Below are 18,066 nucleotides of genomic sequence, written 5' to 3' on the forward strand. Positions count from 1 at the left end.
CATGATAAGGTGTAATCAACGTACGTCTAATATTGGTCGCCAATCAAGAGCGGAGGAACTTATGTAGACCATCCCATTCCTTGACACAGTGGCAGGTGATGCATTGTCTATGTTGTGCACCTGTGAGGTAGGTTATGTTGTAAAATAAGTTAAGTGACAAGCTTTAAAATGCATTACAATGAATAACTAATAAAAAAATTCAAATTTTTGTAAAATTTTCCAACAAAGTTTTATTTAAGTCAAAAATCAAAGCTCCTTCTAATAGTTACAGATGCAAAAAAAACAAGACTAAAAAACCAATACAATTAAAAAACAGTACTAGTAATTGTTACCTCAAATAGAATTTTACAGTTAGGTGCCATTGGTATTCTGTCACCATTAGCAAGAGTGAGGGTTTTGTTGTCATCCAACACAGAGTTGAGGTTTTCGATCCAGATTGCATCCACAGGACCATCAAGTACAAGCCACATGTTTTCACCTATGTTTAATTAATAAGCCAGCATTACATAGGGAGGTTTAATTGAAACAGGGTACATATAGTGTTAGCATGGTCAGCACTTATAACCAATACAGTTAGCACCCTAAACAGGTATTTCCTAATAGGGTTTTTAACAATTAATAACACTCTTTTGTGAGGATAAGCTTACATAATTCTGACAATACTTTTTGTTTTTCAACAAATGGTACAAAAAAATAGAATGGAAACATGGATCATCTTAGTGAGCCTACCCAAACCTACCATATATGAATTTTACTGTCAGGTGCATCACATTTAATCTAACATTAATGACACTTTATGTGACATACTAAAAAATGTTCAAAAATTTAATGCAAAACTTCTGTTGTTGCAAGAACACACTATTTGTACCTTTCTTTGTTCTATGAGATCTTCTCCACAAAGTGCTGAATATTCCATCTGTCCAATCATTAGTAGCAACATCCAACCTACCAAACATCTGAGGAGCAGTGATGGCTTTCGGGTTCATCCTGACTTCCCTGGATGGTGGAATGGATTGTGTAGTAACATGATTCATGAGTATGAATAATTTTAATCATTTCTATTGTAACATTTACATTCATTTATTTATTTATTCACACAAAAGACCAAAAATTTAATCAGCCAAAAAAAGTGATAACTCCTAATCCGGTACGATACAGAACACTTGTGTTTTAACAACTGTCATTTTCCTGCTTAGCAAGATTAAACAAATTACATTCATACATTTTTAAAGGTTCCAATCAAGCCCATGGTGTTTCTCAATTTGAATAATGTTTTGTCAAGACAACAAACACAAAAAAGGCTGATTTAATATCAATTAGGCTTTATGTAATGAATAACTTTGCCATGAAAATGTTACTGACTTTAAAAGTTTGGAAGAAAAAATACGAAGATATAATTTTTTTGTAGTCTAAACTTCAAATAAATTACACCAAAACTAAGCTACATATAGTATCAGTGAATTATAAGTAAGTACTTACTTATGTGGTTCTCCACATTCAGTCATAGCTTTCATGATCATGTTAACACAAGCTGTCTTCCCTGCACCACTTGGTCCAAGCACCATCATTCCATGTCTTACACGCTGTGTCTCAAATAACTGAACAACCTGATGCAAAACAACAAAAAGATTTTGTTACAAAAACACACAATGAAGTTTACAAAATTGCAATAAATAAGGAAGTCTAATGTTTTTGCATGAAATTCCTTACTGATGTAGTCAATTTGCACTGCACAGCAACGACAGTTATTATAATACAGGTTCTATTTCACACACTTCTACATGCTTACAAATTACAGTGTGCAATTTTGTGATTGTGCAAGATACAGATTACCTTTAAATTCCATGGTGGGTGATTAACAATTCCCATATCATCAACATTCATAGCTATGGCTGCTTGTAGGTCTTCATATGTAGCACTATCCAATACAATACCAGGGAACAGATCGTTGATTAAACTTAAGAATAAAGGTTCGTCTTCATCAACCTAAGACATAAACCTTGTGTAAAGTTGGTATAATTAAACATATATTGGAATAAATTAGTGTATTAATCTGTGCAAAACTGGTTAAGACAATCAGTGTAAATTCTGCTTATAGAAAGATATAAAATAATAACGAAAGCTAAAATTCTGTGCAGTACTTAAAGCTACACATAATTGAAACATGTTTTTATTAAACTATAGAATAACTTATGCACCGGTAAACTAAAAGAATAAAAATACATCTGCATATCTAAAGAAGTAATTATATATGAATGTTATAAAATTACCAGCTTAGAAACGTTCATATCACGAAGAACTCGCATCACAATAGTTGGTTCTCCATCATTTGGACGAGCTCTCTTTGTTGCCCCTAGTGTTCGAAGTACAGACAGAATATTACGTAATCCGAAATCATAATGAACCTGTGATCATAATAATAGTTTTTTACATCACTCATATTTGGAAAAGTTTAATTATTAGGTTTTACGTATTTCACTTTACACTATCTTAGAAATGAACAAATGTAAATTGTTTATCCTTGTGTGACCAGAAAATGGCAGTCGTTGTAACACAGATGTTCTATTCCATACACCTTGTGCCAGAGTTACCATGTATTTTACTTTGTGGGTGATTGCTTTTTCTGTATGGTTGATAGATAAGTGATTAGTAACCACTGGGTTGGAGCAATTGCGGTTGAGGTATAAGCTATTACCTTTTATCTCAATTTGTTTCATAAGTATAAAAAACAAAATCATTAGAATAAAAAATGGTCTCACATAAAAGCCGTAAGCAATGAGTCTTACTTGTTTTGTAAGTTGTTCCTCACACAACTTATACAGCGTGTAAAACTTTTGAGCAAGGACAATATTTTCCACAAAACCACAGCTGGCAAGTTTAACTCTCATGATGATCTAATGAATAAAAACATAGTTTAAAACTTTAACTTCTAATGCACAGTCTATGTATTTAGTATGACTGCCAAAGGTGAAAGATATAATTAATCACCTGTCTGTCAGGTACCATCATGGCCACCGAACGAAATTGAACTTTTAGGTTTTCAGGTAGTTCTTGTCTTCCTGCATAACCAGGGTTCTGAAAATATATATTTTCAGCTTTAAAGATTAAAAATCCTAACAAAAACAGGAAATACAAGGTATCCCCTGGAAAAAATGATTGCCAGATTTTTGTTGGTAACTCTTAAAAAAAAATATTTGTGAACATTTTGTTTTTAACATTTTTGTTTTTAACTTGAACATACCATTGTGATAAAAAGTCCAAACTCCGGGTTTAAGCTGACGTTATCTCCATCAGTGAAGACAAAGTTGGTCTTCCTATCTTTCTTGGCTTGGAGGACGATGTAGATTTGTTGAGCAGCCACAGAGAGCACAGGGAGGTCGATGCGGTTAAACTCATCAAAACAACCCCATGATCCTGACTGTGCTAAACCTGTAGTGTTGGTTGGAAAAAAAAAATTAAACTAAAATTAGGGCTGTGTTTTTATTTACAACTCATAAACACTGTTTAAATTTCAAGGTACAGTAACAGTATTTAAAGGCATTTTCATGATATTTTCTGGCAAAACTGAAATTTAAACAAAACTAGCTAAAGGGCTTATCTACTCCAATTCTTACAAGATTTTTATCATCTCGTATTTTGTTAAAATTACTTTCTATACAAAAAATATTAACAGCTTAAACATATTGATGCATTCATGCCTTTGTAGATTCTTCCCAATCCTCTGAAATCCATTTGATCTGAGCAGTTAAACACAACAACATATTTCCCCAATGCTTTCCCCATGTCTTTGGTTGTTTCAGTCTTCCCTGTGCCTGCAGGTCCAGCAGGTGCACCTCCCATGCTCATGCCGAGCGCTTGACCAAGTGTAATGTAACATCTGAACAAATAACATGATTTGATTTTATTCAATACCAAAAACTTTTAACTTATAATCAAATGTTTTTTGCATTACAAAGTACGACATTCTCTGTGTTGTATAAAATAATTTATAGCCAATGTGTGTCTGTCATACTAATTTTAACTAATGATGTATTTACATGCGATCATACATTTTCTATATATTACAAATAAATGTTTTTAAATTAATAAAATAATGCTCACAAGAGTCACAAATATAAATTAAGTTATTATTTTAAATTCAATTCTGAAAAACAGTATGTAACAAAACATAATTTTTATCTCTTTAAAAATTATAGTGAAAATTATGTTATTTGAAGATTGAATAGAAGGGAATAAACAGCAAATTGACAGTCGTTAACACGATATAGATATAAGGTACAGAGAAGAGTGACAACTAAAAATCGTGGTTGTTGAATCCAACATATTGTTAAGGTTAACAAATGTACTAAAAAAACTTGACACTTAATATTACCTGTCAGTTAAAGGAGTAATCACAAGTCTGTCTGTGCATCCCAGGAACTCGTTTTGATAAATAAAGTCGACATCAGTGATGCTCACGACACATTTATCTGTGTCGTTGTTGAAATAAAATCGAGATTGTTTCAACCACTCAAAATCAAGAGGTGTCTTGATGTGCATTTTAACCTGATGATAAAATGCAGAGAATGTTAAAATATTGCAACCTATAATGGCAGCAATCAAGCAAAGGAAAAAATTAATTTAAAAGAAGCCAAAATTTAAAGATGTTTTTGAAGAACTAGGAAAATACGTTTCATTAGTTTTTTTTCTATAAAATTGTATTTTTAACACAAAAGTAAAGAGGTGGAAGTTTGATACACAAAGCAAAAAAGATACAACAAAAAAGTTTAGGATGTACCAATTTGTATTATAGCTACTAACATACAGATTAACATTCATACAATGTCTCACCAAATCATTAAAGATATCACGCTGATGCACGTGAATCGTGATAAGAGTTTCAAACTTGATCCGATCAAACTTGGTGAGTTCTTTAGTTGTCACGGCAATCAATGTATTGAGGAGATCAAGGAATCTTTGGTTGGTGATTGGCATGATCTTTTTATCATGACGAGCATTGGAAAGAGCTTCCTCTGCATCTCGTGTCCATAACATTTGAAGAGCAAGTAAGCCGACCTGATGATTTATATGAAATTTGATTAATCCATTAAAAAAAATCCTTAAAAACACTTTTATACCCACAAAGTTACATATGTGGTACCATGTAAGTGGCACGAGATGTATGAAAAACAAAACATTTATAATTATGAGTTTTATTGCCATGGGAGGATAATCCAATTACGTTCAACCATTCCAATAATTAATACAGGGTGTAAATACTAGATTCCTATTCTATATAACTGCATATGTATTCATCACTGCATAAACTTTGTCGTTGCAACTTCGTTTTATTATATTAAGATATTAAAAACTAAAAATTAATAAGTTGAAAACAAAAAAAAAGATAAATTTAGTTAAAATGGATTATTTTTTACTCCCCTGAGCAGGAGCAGTTTCCAGGTAAGGATGGATTTGGAAACCAGCATCAGATAGTTGTATTGCAGCATCACGTATAACAGCATGTAGTGAGTTCTGTTGCTCACGAAGTAAATCACCCAACCATATTTCAACATTTCCTTTCGCAACCACTTGTTTCTCAAGCTTATTATAGAGAAATTATTTTAGTTGAGTTGTATGTATAAATAATTTACATGTTACAACTAACTAATCTTAGCCAAATGAAGGGTTAATAAATACTCATAAAGGCTGTGAAAGTTTATTATTAATGAATTATTATAGTAGTATGTGTGATAGTGTTTAAGTTTCTATTCCCCACTGCGTTAAACTAAATGTATGGCCCGTTTGGCAACACTATTAATTATTGTGCGACGCGTAAGCTTCAACGCGCGTAATCAACATTCCTGTGTTTCTTGTATAATCCTTCCGTACTCGATAAAGCCTATGATCAGTTTCGTTCACTAATAGGTTTCCGACAGTATGCAAAGAGGCAAGGTTAAATGCTAGGCCAAGGGTAATAATATAGTGTGCTGTATGGTTCAACCATGCCATTCAGGCAGCAGCAAAGTAATAACAAAGGATAAATTAAGAGAATAAAAAAATTGTGTTGTCCTACCATGATAGTTTCTCCTTCTTTAGACACAACAGCAAGCATCCGATCGTAATCTTTTTCATGAAAATCCACTTTGTTGACGTTTTCAAACACCCCAAGTAAGTGACTTTGTATGGAATGTGAGTCACTTGCTTGACCAAGAATCTCAAGAAGAGCGGGGTCTGATACGAAAAAGAAACGGGGAAAGACGAGACGCTTCTGTTCCAAATATCTGTGGAAGTGCAATAAATACATAAAATATAAATAAACAGCTATTCTAACAGGTTGGCAGATGAAGACGAAACATTGGTATATTAAGGTTTAAGTTGTTATACCTGAGGAGCTATTTACCTAGGTTCTAGATATATGTGGAAATGTTCTAAATGAAAGTCATACTAAAAAAAGAAGAGACAAAGCAGAGTTACAATGATTAAGATGGAAAAAAAAATCAGTTAAAATAGTTATGATAAAAAAACAAACATGACAGTCCGAACAGAAGGACAAAAATAAGCAAACCATTAAGGTATAGAAACACACATACCCTGTTAGAGATTTCTGGCACTGCTCGAGTTGTTCAAGTAGATGAGGTAGAAGCTGTCCAAGTGTTTCATCTCCAACACAGCATTGAACCACATTGGGTGTTTCATGAGCTCGTGTCATTATTTTCACCCACGATTTATCAATGTTGGAAAACCTTTTCGCTTCCTGTTATGTAAAATGCGAATTATGTCTTTGTACGTACTGGTTCATTAACAGCATATATAAAAAAAATGGAAGTAATAAAAGTTCTGAAGTGAACATCTTTCTTAGGAATACTTATACTTGTATTTTGGCTCTTTCAGCTAAAAAAATTAATCTTTTTTAGCCTAAAAATAAAAAAAACCTGGGAAGAGCCAAAATACAAGTATAAATAGACCTTGCAGCAACAGTGTATAATTATTAATTACCTTAGGCAACTGCTTTGCAATGTCACCACCCACAAACACAGCTTCCAAATAAACCCACAAGTTTTGAACAATCAACCAGTTCTCTGAATAATAACAAGGTTTAATATTATAGAGTAAAGTATGTCAGTTTGTGCATCCTACCAATAATATCTGATGTATTGGAAAGCTTTTGAACCCACAGCTGGATCTTTGGTTTAAAGGGAGCGTTGTACCTGGAATACATGAACGATTTAATAAATATAACTTATTTATTCTAACGGTTTATATTATACATCTGAGATCGGGTTAAAATTTTTAACTATGTAATGTTGCTAGTGAAAAATCCCACCTGTTGCTCAGTAAAGATCCAAGGATCATAAGGCTGTCCTCTAACATCATAACGATCTCAGATGTTTCCTGACCTTTCAGGAGCAGCTCACCTGTTATAAGATTGATGCAATAACTTTAAATATTATCTTATTTATTTCACCGGACCTCTTGCTTTGAAAACACTGAAACTTAGTATGTTAGCACTCCATTCAGCAACCACAACATTAAGTTTTGCTTCAATGTCCTTCTCCTTCACTGCACTGATGCAAATATCCTCAATATCTTCTTTATATTTAAGCAGAGGAGCAGCCATAATGTTGCGAAGTTGAAAATTCTCATTTTCTACCAAAAATATAATATTTGAACAATACAAAAATGAAAAGGGATTAATTTTTATTTATGCTTATAATTTAGAAGAAAAACATTACTAATGAAAAATACACTAATAAAAAAACAAAGGTACGCAACAAACTGAATAGGCCCTTGACAAGGACCTTACCCATCAAGAATAAAAAAAAGTAAATATCCAACAGATACTAACCAATGTCAAAAGAATATCCAGTTAGGTTTTCAATCCTCTCCCAATGCCTCTTCTTCATTGCTTTATCTGACATAAGTTCAAGTAAAGGGCATGTCTCGTTAAAATCATCAATTTTAGTTTTGAGATCGTTAAAGGCTTGCCACTCCTTCAAACCTTTAGGAAGCTTGCGGCATCTGAATAAGAATGAATGGCACTTGTTCATTGTGCTTGTGTAATGTTATATGATAAGTGCAATAATTTTTCATTTTTGTGGATGATTGTACATAATATATCGAACCTGATGTATGTGTAATGTGTTACAATGTGGTCCTCTAGCAACAGGGCAAACGCACCGGACAAGACATAATTGAAATACAGGTACACTGACAGGCATACTATATTACAATGTAAATTTTAAAAAAGAAAAAATGTATATATATATATATATGTATTACGAAACTGATTAAGCTGTCTAATTGTTTGCAAAAAAAACTTACCTGTTTTGAAAGTCCAGCAACTCCTGGTTGATTTTATCAATGTCAACCTCAGACCATAAGATATCAAAATATCCATTTATAGACTTCATGACAGCATTGTAGAGTCCGTATAACTTCTGTAGCAAGTTAAGTTCTTTCTTTGAGCGCTGCAGTGCTGGGTATTCAGTGACTTGTAATCCAAATAACTCCTCACCAGCATTGTATGTTTGGAACTTTCTCCAAAGATCATCAAACCTAAAGAAAAGTGGTGGTTAGCTAGTGTTTGATAATGAAAGTTGAATTATTAACTTATTACAATACAGTGTTCTTTTTCTAATATAACTTCATTAATACAGTAACGCTGCTTATTTTCATCAAGCTAAAAATAGTTTAATCCAAGCATTCAAAATAAATAAATAAAACTTTATCCTCGCATGGCTGGAAAACGACAGTTATTATAACAGAGATGTTCTGTTTCAAACACCTTGTGCCCGCTTACAAGTTACTGGGATGTAACTTTGTGAGTGATTTTTGAACTAACAGTCATTAAATGTACTAATATACAATCAGTCATTGATGAATAACAGAGTAAAAAACAATCCACACAGCACGATACCTGCTTTGATAAACTTGTAGTCTGTCACTTGCTTCCACAGGAGAAATCCCATCAGCCATCGGTCCATTAGCATCATAAGCATCTTGGAAGGCAGCGGAATCAACATGAAACTTTTCCACTTTCTCGATGAGATCTGATCGAAACTCAGGTTGCACTTTACACAGTTTGTCTGAAACCTGGTATAAGTGGGGAGAATAAGATAATAATTTGCTTCAGTTGCTACCGGACATAACAGAATATTGGAAATAGTTTACTGCTTAAAGATTTTCTGGTTTATTTTACCAACATTTTGTCAAGTCGGTATCTGGCGAGGTATCATCAATTTTGAGTGTAAATTTAACAGTTTTTACCCAGAAAAGCTATTTGCCAATTTTTAATTGAAGTTAATATTAATAGTTAAAAAAATGGTATTAGAATTCAATGTACCATGTTGGATTGAGAGAGTAGTTTATTCCAGCTGTATCTCAGTGTGTCAACCTTGTTGATTTCTTCATGGTTCACATTTACATTGAACTTCTGCATGATGGCGTATGCTTCCTCAACAGGACCTACATAAGAACATACTTGATGTTAATATTGAATATATACAAATATAACAGTCTAAGCCAAAGAAATCAAACCTCTTTGAAAAATTACAAAAACGTTTTAAGCAGCGTATATTGATTTAGCAATGATTAAGTAAATGGATTACCCCCCAAAAAGATTCACTGTTGTGATATATTTAACGGACAGTTCATAACAACTTTTAACTGTTGCAAACAAAACCACCCACCAATAGTAAAATCAATCTTTGTAAACTCATGTTTGATCGTATCAAGTGAATTCATTGCTTCCCTGATATCATCAAGGTCTTTGATTGGTCGCGTAAGGCGTTTGGAATATTCGTTGATGAAATCAAACACTTCTTCCATCTTGCTTCGATATTCAATGTTCAAGCACTTGCATAGGCTCACCTGGGTGTTAAGAGAAAACAATACAGATTAATGACATTTCAGCAAGACATAAACAATATATAACATGCATCATCTATTATGTACAATACAAATGTTTGTAAAACAGGTGTAATTTAAACCTGGCTATTTAGAAGAAAAAAATCACTTTTTCGATTTTATAAGATACTGTTACTTCAAAGGTAATTATTGGGCAGGTAATAACATAGACTACTTCTATAAATGATTATAGAATACTATCCTCAGAAGTAACATTTTCTAAGGCGAAATATACATGAAAAAAGTGTAACTAAAATAGGTAATTGAAGCCATTAATATTTCAACAAGCCCAAACATACTTTCCAAGACTTAGTTTCAACCACAAGTGACATCTTGATGTTAGCTGGAAGTAACTGCAGTGGTCCAACACTGATGGAGTTAGGAAGAACATCTACACGTTGATTGATATCTTCATATTTCATTATCTCAGCACGGAACTCAGTTAATAACGGGTTGGTTGCCATGAACCTTATGGGAAAGAAATTTCTTTTAGTCATCCAGTAAGATGACATAATGGTTAATGTGACTTAGCACAGAGCATAAGAGTTCTTGAAAATGTTATTATTGTGGGCATGTGTGCCATGGGGCAAGACACTTAACAACAATTAATTTAGGCCAGTGACCTCTTATGTCTAAATTGTCAGTTATACATTAAAACAAATATACAGAAAATCAACCTGAAAGTTATATTTATATGTGGTAACCAGTAAACAGCCACAAGGTGTATGAGAAAGAATACCCATGTTATAACAACAGTCATTACGCAACCAAGTAAGACTAAATAAGTTACTCATTCAATAACTGATGACAGTTGTGTAGATAAAGTGACTCACTCCTTCACTGCTGTTTCTCTCTCCTCCTCCCAGAGCATCTGGAAGTGATTAAATTGTTGAAGATTCTTTGTCACTGGTTCCCGAATGTTGTTCATTGCACTCCCCAACATCATCACTAGTTTTGTGATGTCTTTGTGCTCAGATATCGCCTGAAATGAAACCATATTTAAAATGTATGTTTTAAAAACCTAATAATTATAAATTCAGCCTAGACATAAACACAATACATTTAATTTTAGTTTGTAAAAAAAAGACTATCAAAATGTAATCCAAGTTTGCTTGCCTTATAATGATTCTGCAGTTTATCAAAGGAGTTCTGCAAAGTCATCTGACTCCCCATTTTCTTTCCATCCTCCCGTTTGTAATTCCTTCCAGCAGAACCTCTTCTTTCCATCTCCAGATCAACCTCATCAGGTTGTGCCTGTCCCCAGCACACAACTCCCTTGCTAACTTCAACAATGCATCTGAATACAAGGAATTATAAATGTAGTATGTTGATTTTTACAAAAGTTTACACTTCGTGTTGGAAGTATCGGGTTAAATAAAGTCTTACTGTGTACTGTGCAGCTCATATTCTTTAAATTAATGAAATTCAAACAAATATTATTGCTTGTGTTAGGCAGTTTTCATCTTGTAAAAGCTATTGCATTAAAAGAAATAGTTAAAGTTGAAGAAGCATTGTATAAAGAATCAAGATACCCAATGTCTAAAGACACGCATGCACAATTGTTAATGATTACACTAAGCAGAGGTAGATGTAATGTACACAAAGTTGCTGTACCCCACCTTGCAGTTTCATTGATAGCTGATTGTACTTCCTCCAAGTTAGGCTTCAGCTCTACATTAGGTATGGCTAGTTCCACATTGGATACCAACAGTGGAGCCATTCCTTCACGTACAAGTTGTATACTGCCAGTTGGTGCGTTAGTTAACTGGTCGGACATTCTTCGCCCATATGCTGACTTGGGGTAGAATACCCTGAGAATTAAGTTTTTTTTTAATACATACAAAAAATACCAACTTGTAATAAATAACTTATAGCTTATATCGATAAATAACTTAAGTAAAAGACAATTTACCTGCGTTTAATGAGATCCAATGACTGCCTTGTGCATTTGAGCAAAGCCTCCAAAGTTCTAGTTTTAAAGTATTCAACTAGTTCCTCACATTCAACTGCGAATGCATCATCCTCATTAAAATCAATGCTATCTTTATATTTGGATTTCGAACTCACAGAACTTTCCATGTTAAATCTAGAATGTAGTGGCACATGAAAAAGTGTTGCTGATTAAACAGTTTGTTTACTTACACAAAGTCAGTCCTTCCAGAATGCTTTGCGAAGACTTGTATTAAGTCGTGAACAGCTAACTCAATGTGTTTGCTCTTCCGATTCAGGTATTTGGCCATTGCATCGCAGTGGTCCTTTGCACTAAAAGAAAACAAGCGTGACTAAACCCGTATGAGCGAATGAATGTGACCTATTCATCCTTGTGTGTAGGGCAGTGTCAGTTGTTATAACATGGGTACGCACCCGTAACATCTGGGCAAGAGGCAGGTGAGTTGACCATTGTGCCATGGTGCCCAACAACAATTAATAGATTTAAACAAACATAGTTTACCGGCCGAGAAATTCTTGGATGGTATAAGTTATTTCATCCTCCAAGTCAACTAGAGCAGTGGTGGCAATATCTTGCAACATTTCATCAATACGAGCTTCTTTCAAATCATTAACATCACGAATAACTCGATTTAGTTGGTTCAATACTTTCTCAACATTGTGGAAGTATAACTGCATTTGTGAGAAGATAACCATGCATTAAAATTTAATTAGATTTTAAAGTTGCTTAAAAAATACAACTTCAAGCTGCTTGTGTTGGACAGTGTTATATATTTCTCATTACAACTTTACCTTATGATTGAGTGAGCTCCAAGTTATGAAGACAAGTCCGTTCCTTATTGCCCGATCCACTTGATGCAGATGTTGTTTCATCAGAGGCATGAATATACTTGGGATGCTCTCTTTTGCTTTGTCATAATCACCAAGCAGTGTTTCCAATGTTTCCTACAAAAATACACAATTTAAAAACATACAATATACGGAATAATATTACCTACAAAATCAAACGAGATCTAGAAAAATTGTGTTATTTTTATACATACCTTTGTGTTCTTAAGGTCGTCTATTTTTCGCAACAAGTTTGTTGCGACCTCAGGCACTTCAAGATCCATCTTATTCATGCACAATGCTTCTCTAACCATGGCTGGCACTTGGGGATCATAGTTGATGTGAAGCTGCTTTGTTTCAGGGTGACGGACTAACAATGTTGCCTGTTGATGGAAAGTATGGATAACATATTCCGCACCATGGGATAGTACCACATCTGTATTTAGCTTATAGGGTTCAGGTTTGAATAAAACAGAACACCTGTCTAATAAAAATAAGGACAGGTGTTATCTTGCTACGCAAAGATAAATACGTTACATTTATTCATAGACAGTAATAGAGACAACAACAGTGTATTGTTTTCAGTAGGTGTATACCTGTAGTGCGTATTTAATGTTGTCAGTTTCTCTGCACCATGCACGGTAGTAAAGAACTTCAAACTCCATTAGGATTTTACCCATGCGGTTGTAGTTTTTAACCAGTGTTTTACCATCTTTCTCCTGAAAATACATAGACGCTAAAAAAATACGATTTATAATACTTAGTGTATATGAAATTGTTAGGGGGTTGGTGAACTGGACACAACTTTTGCAAGAATTGTTTTAATTTAGTTATTACCTTTAACAATTCCGGAGCAAACTCTTGGAAAACCTCCATAGGTTCTTCAATCTTTCTGAAGAGTTGTCGAGACCACATAATCTTTCCTGCAATGGGAGGCATGTCCCTAGGGATGGGAGGATCATCACGGAACTTCTGGTAGAGCTTCTTTATTTCATCTATCTCTTGTCCAAATGTGCGGAGTATGACGGCATACTTGTCAGAAATATCAGACTAAAATGATAATAGACAATTAAATATGCATCCAAGCCATCTAACCGTACAGATTCTGTTATTCTGATCCTTACCTGAAGACATGGTATTTTTAGTTTTTCAAAGCGTTTGAGAAGAAGCAAAGCTTGTGCTGAAGCTTGTACACGTTCGAAGCATGAATCCATGAACGTTTGAAGCTGACATTCAAGAGTGTAGATTGACTCTTTGAAGTTCTCAAAATCATTATCAAAGTCAATTTTTCTGAACAAGAAACAACCTGTTAGTTACATATACTCATAAAGTTGATGGTTTTTTAACCTGTGATCCAGTATGTCGTAAGGCTTCTTCTTAGTATTGCTAACAACAGACTGAAACTTGTTTGCAAGACTATCAATGCCTTCTATTTTGCTCTCACTAAGCATTGAAAACACTTCGATTGTTTGTAGCAATTCTGTGATCTGAATTGAGATTTTTTTAAAGGTAATTTGAAATATGGTCTGGTATTTCAGCTTAAGCCAACAAACCTTGTTCAGTCTTCTACAAAAAGTTTCAAATTTCCCGAAAATATACATTTCGGAAAAGTCTAAATTTTTTTCGGGTCCAGTTTGCAAGTCAACCTTCATTCTTTGAAAGCCATTGATGTATTCTTTATAAAGCACAACACAATCCTACAAAACAGCAAAAATTAATTGTTAGCTGCAACTATCTCATGTCACATGATAACAAAACAATTTGAACAAACAAATCAATAGGCTTACATTAATCTTCTTTTTCACTAAAGCGCTATCTTGATCCCATATTCTCCTTTGCCCATTGTCTGTGATGTACTTTCGGCAAGCTGTTACCATCTGGTTAGTTACCTAAAACATTTAATTTTAGAAACAGTTATTTAGTAGAAACACCAATTTTGGGACCGGCTTTTCTTATTACACTTTTGTGTCAAAACTTACTTTAATAAACAGTGAAGTCATTCTCTGTGATGTATTGTAGTATCTTGAAATGTTTTGTATCATGCTGATGATGTTGATCAAAGTTGGAATGACTTCAATCATATTCACCTTATAACAAAAAACTTATCATTTTTGGAAAATGTATATTATATTTATATATTTTTTTTTATTCCAAGCAAGTAAACTTACAGGATCTGAGTTGTACAGTGGAGTGCATGCCTTTTCCAGGGAGTACAAGTATTTGACATTATCTTTTGCTTCATTTGCATGATCAGTTATTTGTGCATCCATTTCTCTCCAGAGCTAAAACAGGATTAGTTAAAGCCAGTTTGTAAATTTTAGACTAACTGGTGTTTACCTTTAAAACTTTGGATTTGGCAGCATGCAATGTGTTGATAGCAGCCTTACATCTGCTGCCTTTGATATGTTCAAGCAGTGAGTTGAACTTAGACATAAGAAATCTCCAATGTTCTAACTCAGCTAGTGGTCCAGTGTCATCAGCTTCTTTACGCATCTGTTCACTTTCTGCAAGGACCTGAAGCAAACAAGAAACATTTAAACAGAATTAAAAACTGAAGTTGTGAAAATAAAAGATTTTACAGCCACCTACTTGTTCAATTTGTTTCCGCCAACCAGATACAAGTTCTTCAAGTTTTGAAACAATATCTGGATCCTTTGCTGCTTCAGCACAATCAGCAGCAGATTTAATGCTATCAAGGTCAACATCCGTACATTCAACAAGTCTAACTGCTCCATCCACATTCATCTGTGCACCTGGTAAGAATAATTGGCATGACAGAATCTAATATTTATATAGTTAAATTTGGAAAAAATTAATGATGTAGCACCAGTAGGCCTACTGTCTATGTATTCATTTGAATATAAACATTTCTTACTGTCAAGATAGTGTACAAAGCTTTCCACATGGTTGATGAATGCTTCTTTTGTTTTCTTTCCATGGGGAGTTTCAGTGAGATTGCCCCAATTCTCCATTGCTTGTATTGTTGGGAGATAAACTTTTGCAAACAGTTGTCGTATTGCAGGTAGAAGGCCACCATTGTCTTCCACATCAAGCACTCCGAAGTTTATTTCCTATTCACATATACAATATAAATGAAGTGGTATTGTAATTTTTTTTAGATTCAGGAATTTTTTTTACATTTTTTTAGATTCAGGAAAGTAAAAATATGCGACCGAAAGCTGGATAGAAAAGTGGGACCCATTTTATGCAACATATTTCACTACATTATTCCAAACTGTCTTTTCAAGGAGTTATGAGGAGACATGTCATGTATAATATTGAGTTGGCAAGATTAAAGAACAACATAAGAGCTAGCTACTATTATTTTACCTCATGAATATTTCTCATTGAAAGAGCTTGCTCTCCTCTTGGTTTAATGAAATATAAACATTGTCCAGTAATTGGTTCTTTCAATCCATCAGTCACAAAAACTCTTTTCATTTTATCAACCTTAGGAACAATTCTTCCAGACTCTGTCAAGGACATTAACCTTTGCTCATTAACATAGTATTAAAATATGTCTGCCAGTCTGCGTAACGTTAGACTTACCCAATTTGGGCGATTCTCCATCTTGGTGGAAAAACATAAGAGCCTTTCTTCCATTTTTGTCAATAAAGGAATCCAAAATATCTATTTGCTTAAAAAAAAGGGGCACATTGATTTTTTTTGTAAAAAAACATATTAAAGAAAAAGTTATACATACGTCGGAAGAATCCAGAATAAATTCCTCTACTACATTGTTCTCCATTTGAAGATGTTCAGCAACATAATGAATGAGGTATTTATGCATGGGAGTTAAACGAATTTTTCGCTTTTCCCTTTCCTCTCGGAAGCGGGCCTTAAATGACACAACAACAAAAATTTAATGTATTCGTTCCAATTGATAATGTATTCGTTGTTCTAATGTATTCGTTCCAATTGATATATTTGTACCGGGCACTTTTGTCCATGTGGCGAGACGCTACTGCGCATGCTCAGTAGACCGGAACAAATACAATGACCACTCGGTCCAAAAAAATAAATGAAACTTACTTTAACCTCGCGTGGTCTGAAACGACAGTCGCTGTAACATGGGTGCACACACACCTCGTGCCATCTTACGAGTTACCATGTATGTTTGTGGGTGATTTTTTTGCTTTGTGGATGATTTTTTTGGGGCAATTTATTTTAATGTATGGCTGATAATTCGGACAACCCATTATTAACCACTAGGTTGGACCGATTGCCATTAAGTGTCTTGTCCAAGGACACATACGCCTCCAATGGTAGCACTAGCAGCGACAAGGCTTGAACCCATTAGCTCTGGGTTACAGGCAAGTACGCTAACCACTTTGCCATGGCGCGGGAAATTACTCGCTATGTCTGATGACATCAGAGGCCAACAGTACAGATAGTAGATATATATCTTAAAACGGTGCAAAATGTGTTTAGTAATATTTTTCCCGGAACGTTTTTCAGCCGGTACGTATTTATTGGCGATCGTATTGTATTTGTTCCGACCTACTACGCATGTGCAGTACCGACTCCGCCTTACGCAATGGCTTCTCGGCGCATGTGCAATAGCGTGCGGTACAAATACATCAGTCGGAACGAATATATCACGACACCGCAAATACCGTCAAGCCACCGTTATGTTCATAATTGCAATATGAACGAAAAACCATAAACACCAACCTGTTTTTCTTTTAGCGTTTCTGTATAGTTGTATACTCCGCCTGCGAGACTTGCTCTTCGCTGGGAGGGTCCGGCGTTCTTAACATCCCTAATACGTTTGTTCACTGCGCTCGGAGCTGTTGGGTTAGGCGCCCCCTTATCATTAGGTGCCTTCGCTCCGTCCGCCATAACGACGGTAAAACTGCTTTAAAATATTATCCAATTCTACAAATAGGTACTGTTGACTAAAGCAGAACTACAGTACGTTAATATATTATATACATTCTCTATATTGAACCAAAAACATCCTACTGAATACAGCTGGGACCCGACCGTTCTAAATGTAAACAACTTTTAAACAAAACAAACTTTGATCGCAGAAAACATTTTTGGATATTCATCCGCATAGAGGTAAGGTAATCGCGACGACAATTCTATTTATTGATATAAACGCTTTCCCAAACAACTGTATTTTTTATATGTTATTAAGAGTATTTGGTTTAAACAAATATTAAGAAAAAAAGACAATAAAACTTCGATTTGTAGGCGCAAGTACATTAAAATTGGAATTCCTGAATTATTGCAGTGTGATTTCATAACTTCTATTGTGTGTCACAATTAAAAATAATTTGCATGGAAACGTAACAACTTTTTCTGAAGCGTGCATCACAATAATGCAACGTGCAAGGCACATCAATGTTCGCTAGACAGAGATAAATAAATATTACAATGCATTAAAACAAGACCATG

At 34.3% G+C, this 18,066-nt stretch overlaps 1 protein-coding gene across 1 annotated transcript in view; it reads right to left on the minus strand.

The window, feature by feature from the left end:
* LOC100177914 (dynein heavy chain 8, axonemal) overlaps nt 1-17,647 on the minus strand; it is a 38,565-nt gene extending 20,918 nt beyond the window's left edge. Inside the window, exons 1-48 of the mRNA XM_026833655.1 lie at nt 17,338-17,647; nt 16,367-16,501; nt 16,213-16,300; nt 15,994-16,136; nt 15,539-15,734; nt 15,253-15,416; nt 15,001-15,177; nt 14,832-14,945; nt 14,643-14,750; nt 14,451-14,552; nt 14,217-14,360; nt 14,011-14,150; nt 13,788-13,953; nt 13,501-13,713; nt 13,260-13,382; nt 12,879-13,046; nt 12,628-12,780; nt 12,338-12,507; nt 12,028-12,147; nt 11,798-11,971; nt 11,505-11,696; nt 11,002-11,182; nt 10,719-10,867; nt 10,185-10,353; nt 9,669-9,849; nt 9,323-9,444; nt 8,897-9,072; nt 8,302-8,535; nt 7,826-7,998; nt 7,450-7,626; nt 7,304-7,394; nt 7,117-7,187; nt 6,976-7,058; nt 6,570-6,733; nt 6,053-6,260; nt 5,419-5,580; nt 4,831-5,055; nt 4,373-4,545; nt 3,699-3,877; nt 3,242-3,429; nt 2,989-3,075; nt 2,787-2,894; nt 2,271-2,405; nt 1,834-1,986; nt 1,480-1,607; nt 869-996; nt 333-478; nt 25-120 (exon numbers count right to left, since the gene is read on the minus strand). Coding sequence (XP_026689456.1) covers nt 25-120; nt 333-478; nt 869-996; nt 1,480-1,607; nt 1,834-1,986; nt 2,271-2,405; nt 2,787-2,894; nt 2,989-3,075; nt 3,242-3,429; nt 3,699-3,877; nt 4,373-4,545; nt 4,831-5,055; nt 5,419-5,580; nt 6,053-6,260; nt 6,570-6,733; nt 6,976-7,058; nt 7,117-7,187; nt 7,304-7,394; nt 7,450-7,626; nt 7,826-7,998; nt 8,302-8,535; nt 8,897-9,072; nt 9,323-9,444; nt 9,669-9,849; nt 10,185-10,353; nt 10,719-10,867; nt 11,002-11,182; nt 11,505-11,696; nt 11,798-11,971; nt 12,028-12,147; nt 12,338-12,507; nt 12,628-12,780; nt 12,879-13,046; nt 13,260-13,382; nt 13,501-13,713; nt 13,788-13,953; nt 14,011-14,150; nt 14,217-14,360; nt 14,451-14,552; nt 14,643-14,750; nt 14,832-14,945; nt 15,001-15,177; nt 15,253-15,416; nt 15,539-15,734; nt 15,994-16,136; nt 16,213-16,300; nt 16,367-16,501; nt 17,338-17,505 — 7,245 coding nt within the window. The 5' untranslated portion in view covers nt 17,506-17,647. The remainder of the gene's footprint in view (nt 1-24; nt 121-332; nt 479-868; nt 997-1,479; nt 1,608-1,833; nt 1,987-2,270; nt 2,406-2,786; nt 2,895-2,988; nt 3,076-3,241; nt 3,430-3,698; nt 3,878-4,372; nt 4,546-4,830; nt 5,056-5,418; nt 5,581-6,052; nt 6,261-6,569; nt 6,734-6,975; nt 7,059-7,116; nt 7,188-7,303; nt 7,395-7,449; nt 7,627-7,825; nt 7,999-8,301; nt 8,536-8,896; nt 9,073-9,322; nt 9,445-9,668; nt 9,850-10,184; nt 10,354-10,718; nt 10,868-11,001; nt 11,183-11,504; nt 11,697-11,797; nt 11,972-12,027; nt 12,148-12,337; nt 12,508-12,627; nt 12,781-12,878; nt 13,047-13,259; nt 13,383-13,500; nt 13,714-13,787; nt 13,954-14,010; nt 14,151-14,216; nt 14,361-14,450; nt 14,553-14,642; nt 14,751-14,831; nt 14,946-15,000; nt 15,178-15,252; nt 15,417-15,538; nt 15,735-15,993; nt 16,137-16,212; nt 16,301-16,366; nt 16,502-17,337) is intronic.
* Between the last annotated feature and the right edge of the window lie 419 nt (nt 17,648-18,066).

The sequence above is a fragment of the Ciona intestinalis genome, chromosome 3, assembly GCF_000224145.3.
Source record: "Ciona intestinalis chromosome 3, KH, whole genome shotgun sequence".
Taxonomy (NCBI): Eukaryota; Metazoa; Chordata; class Ascidiacea; order Phlebobranchia; family Cionidae; genus Ciona; species Ciona intestinalis.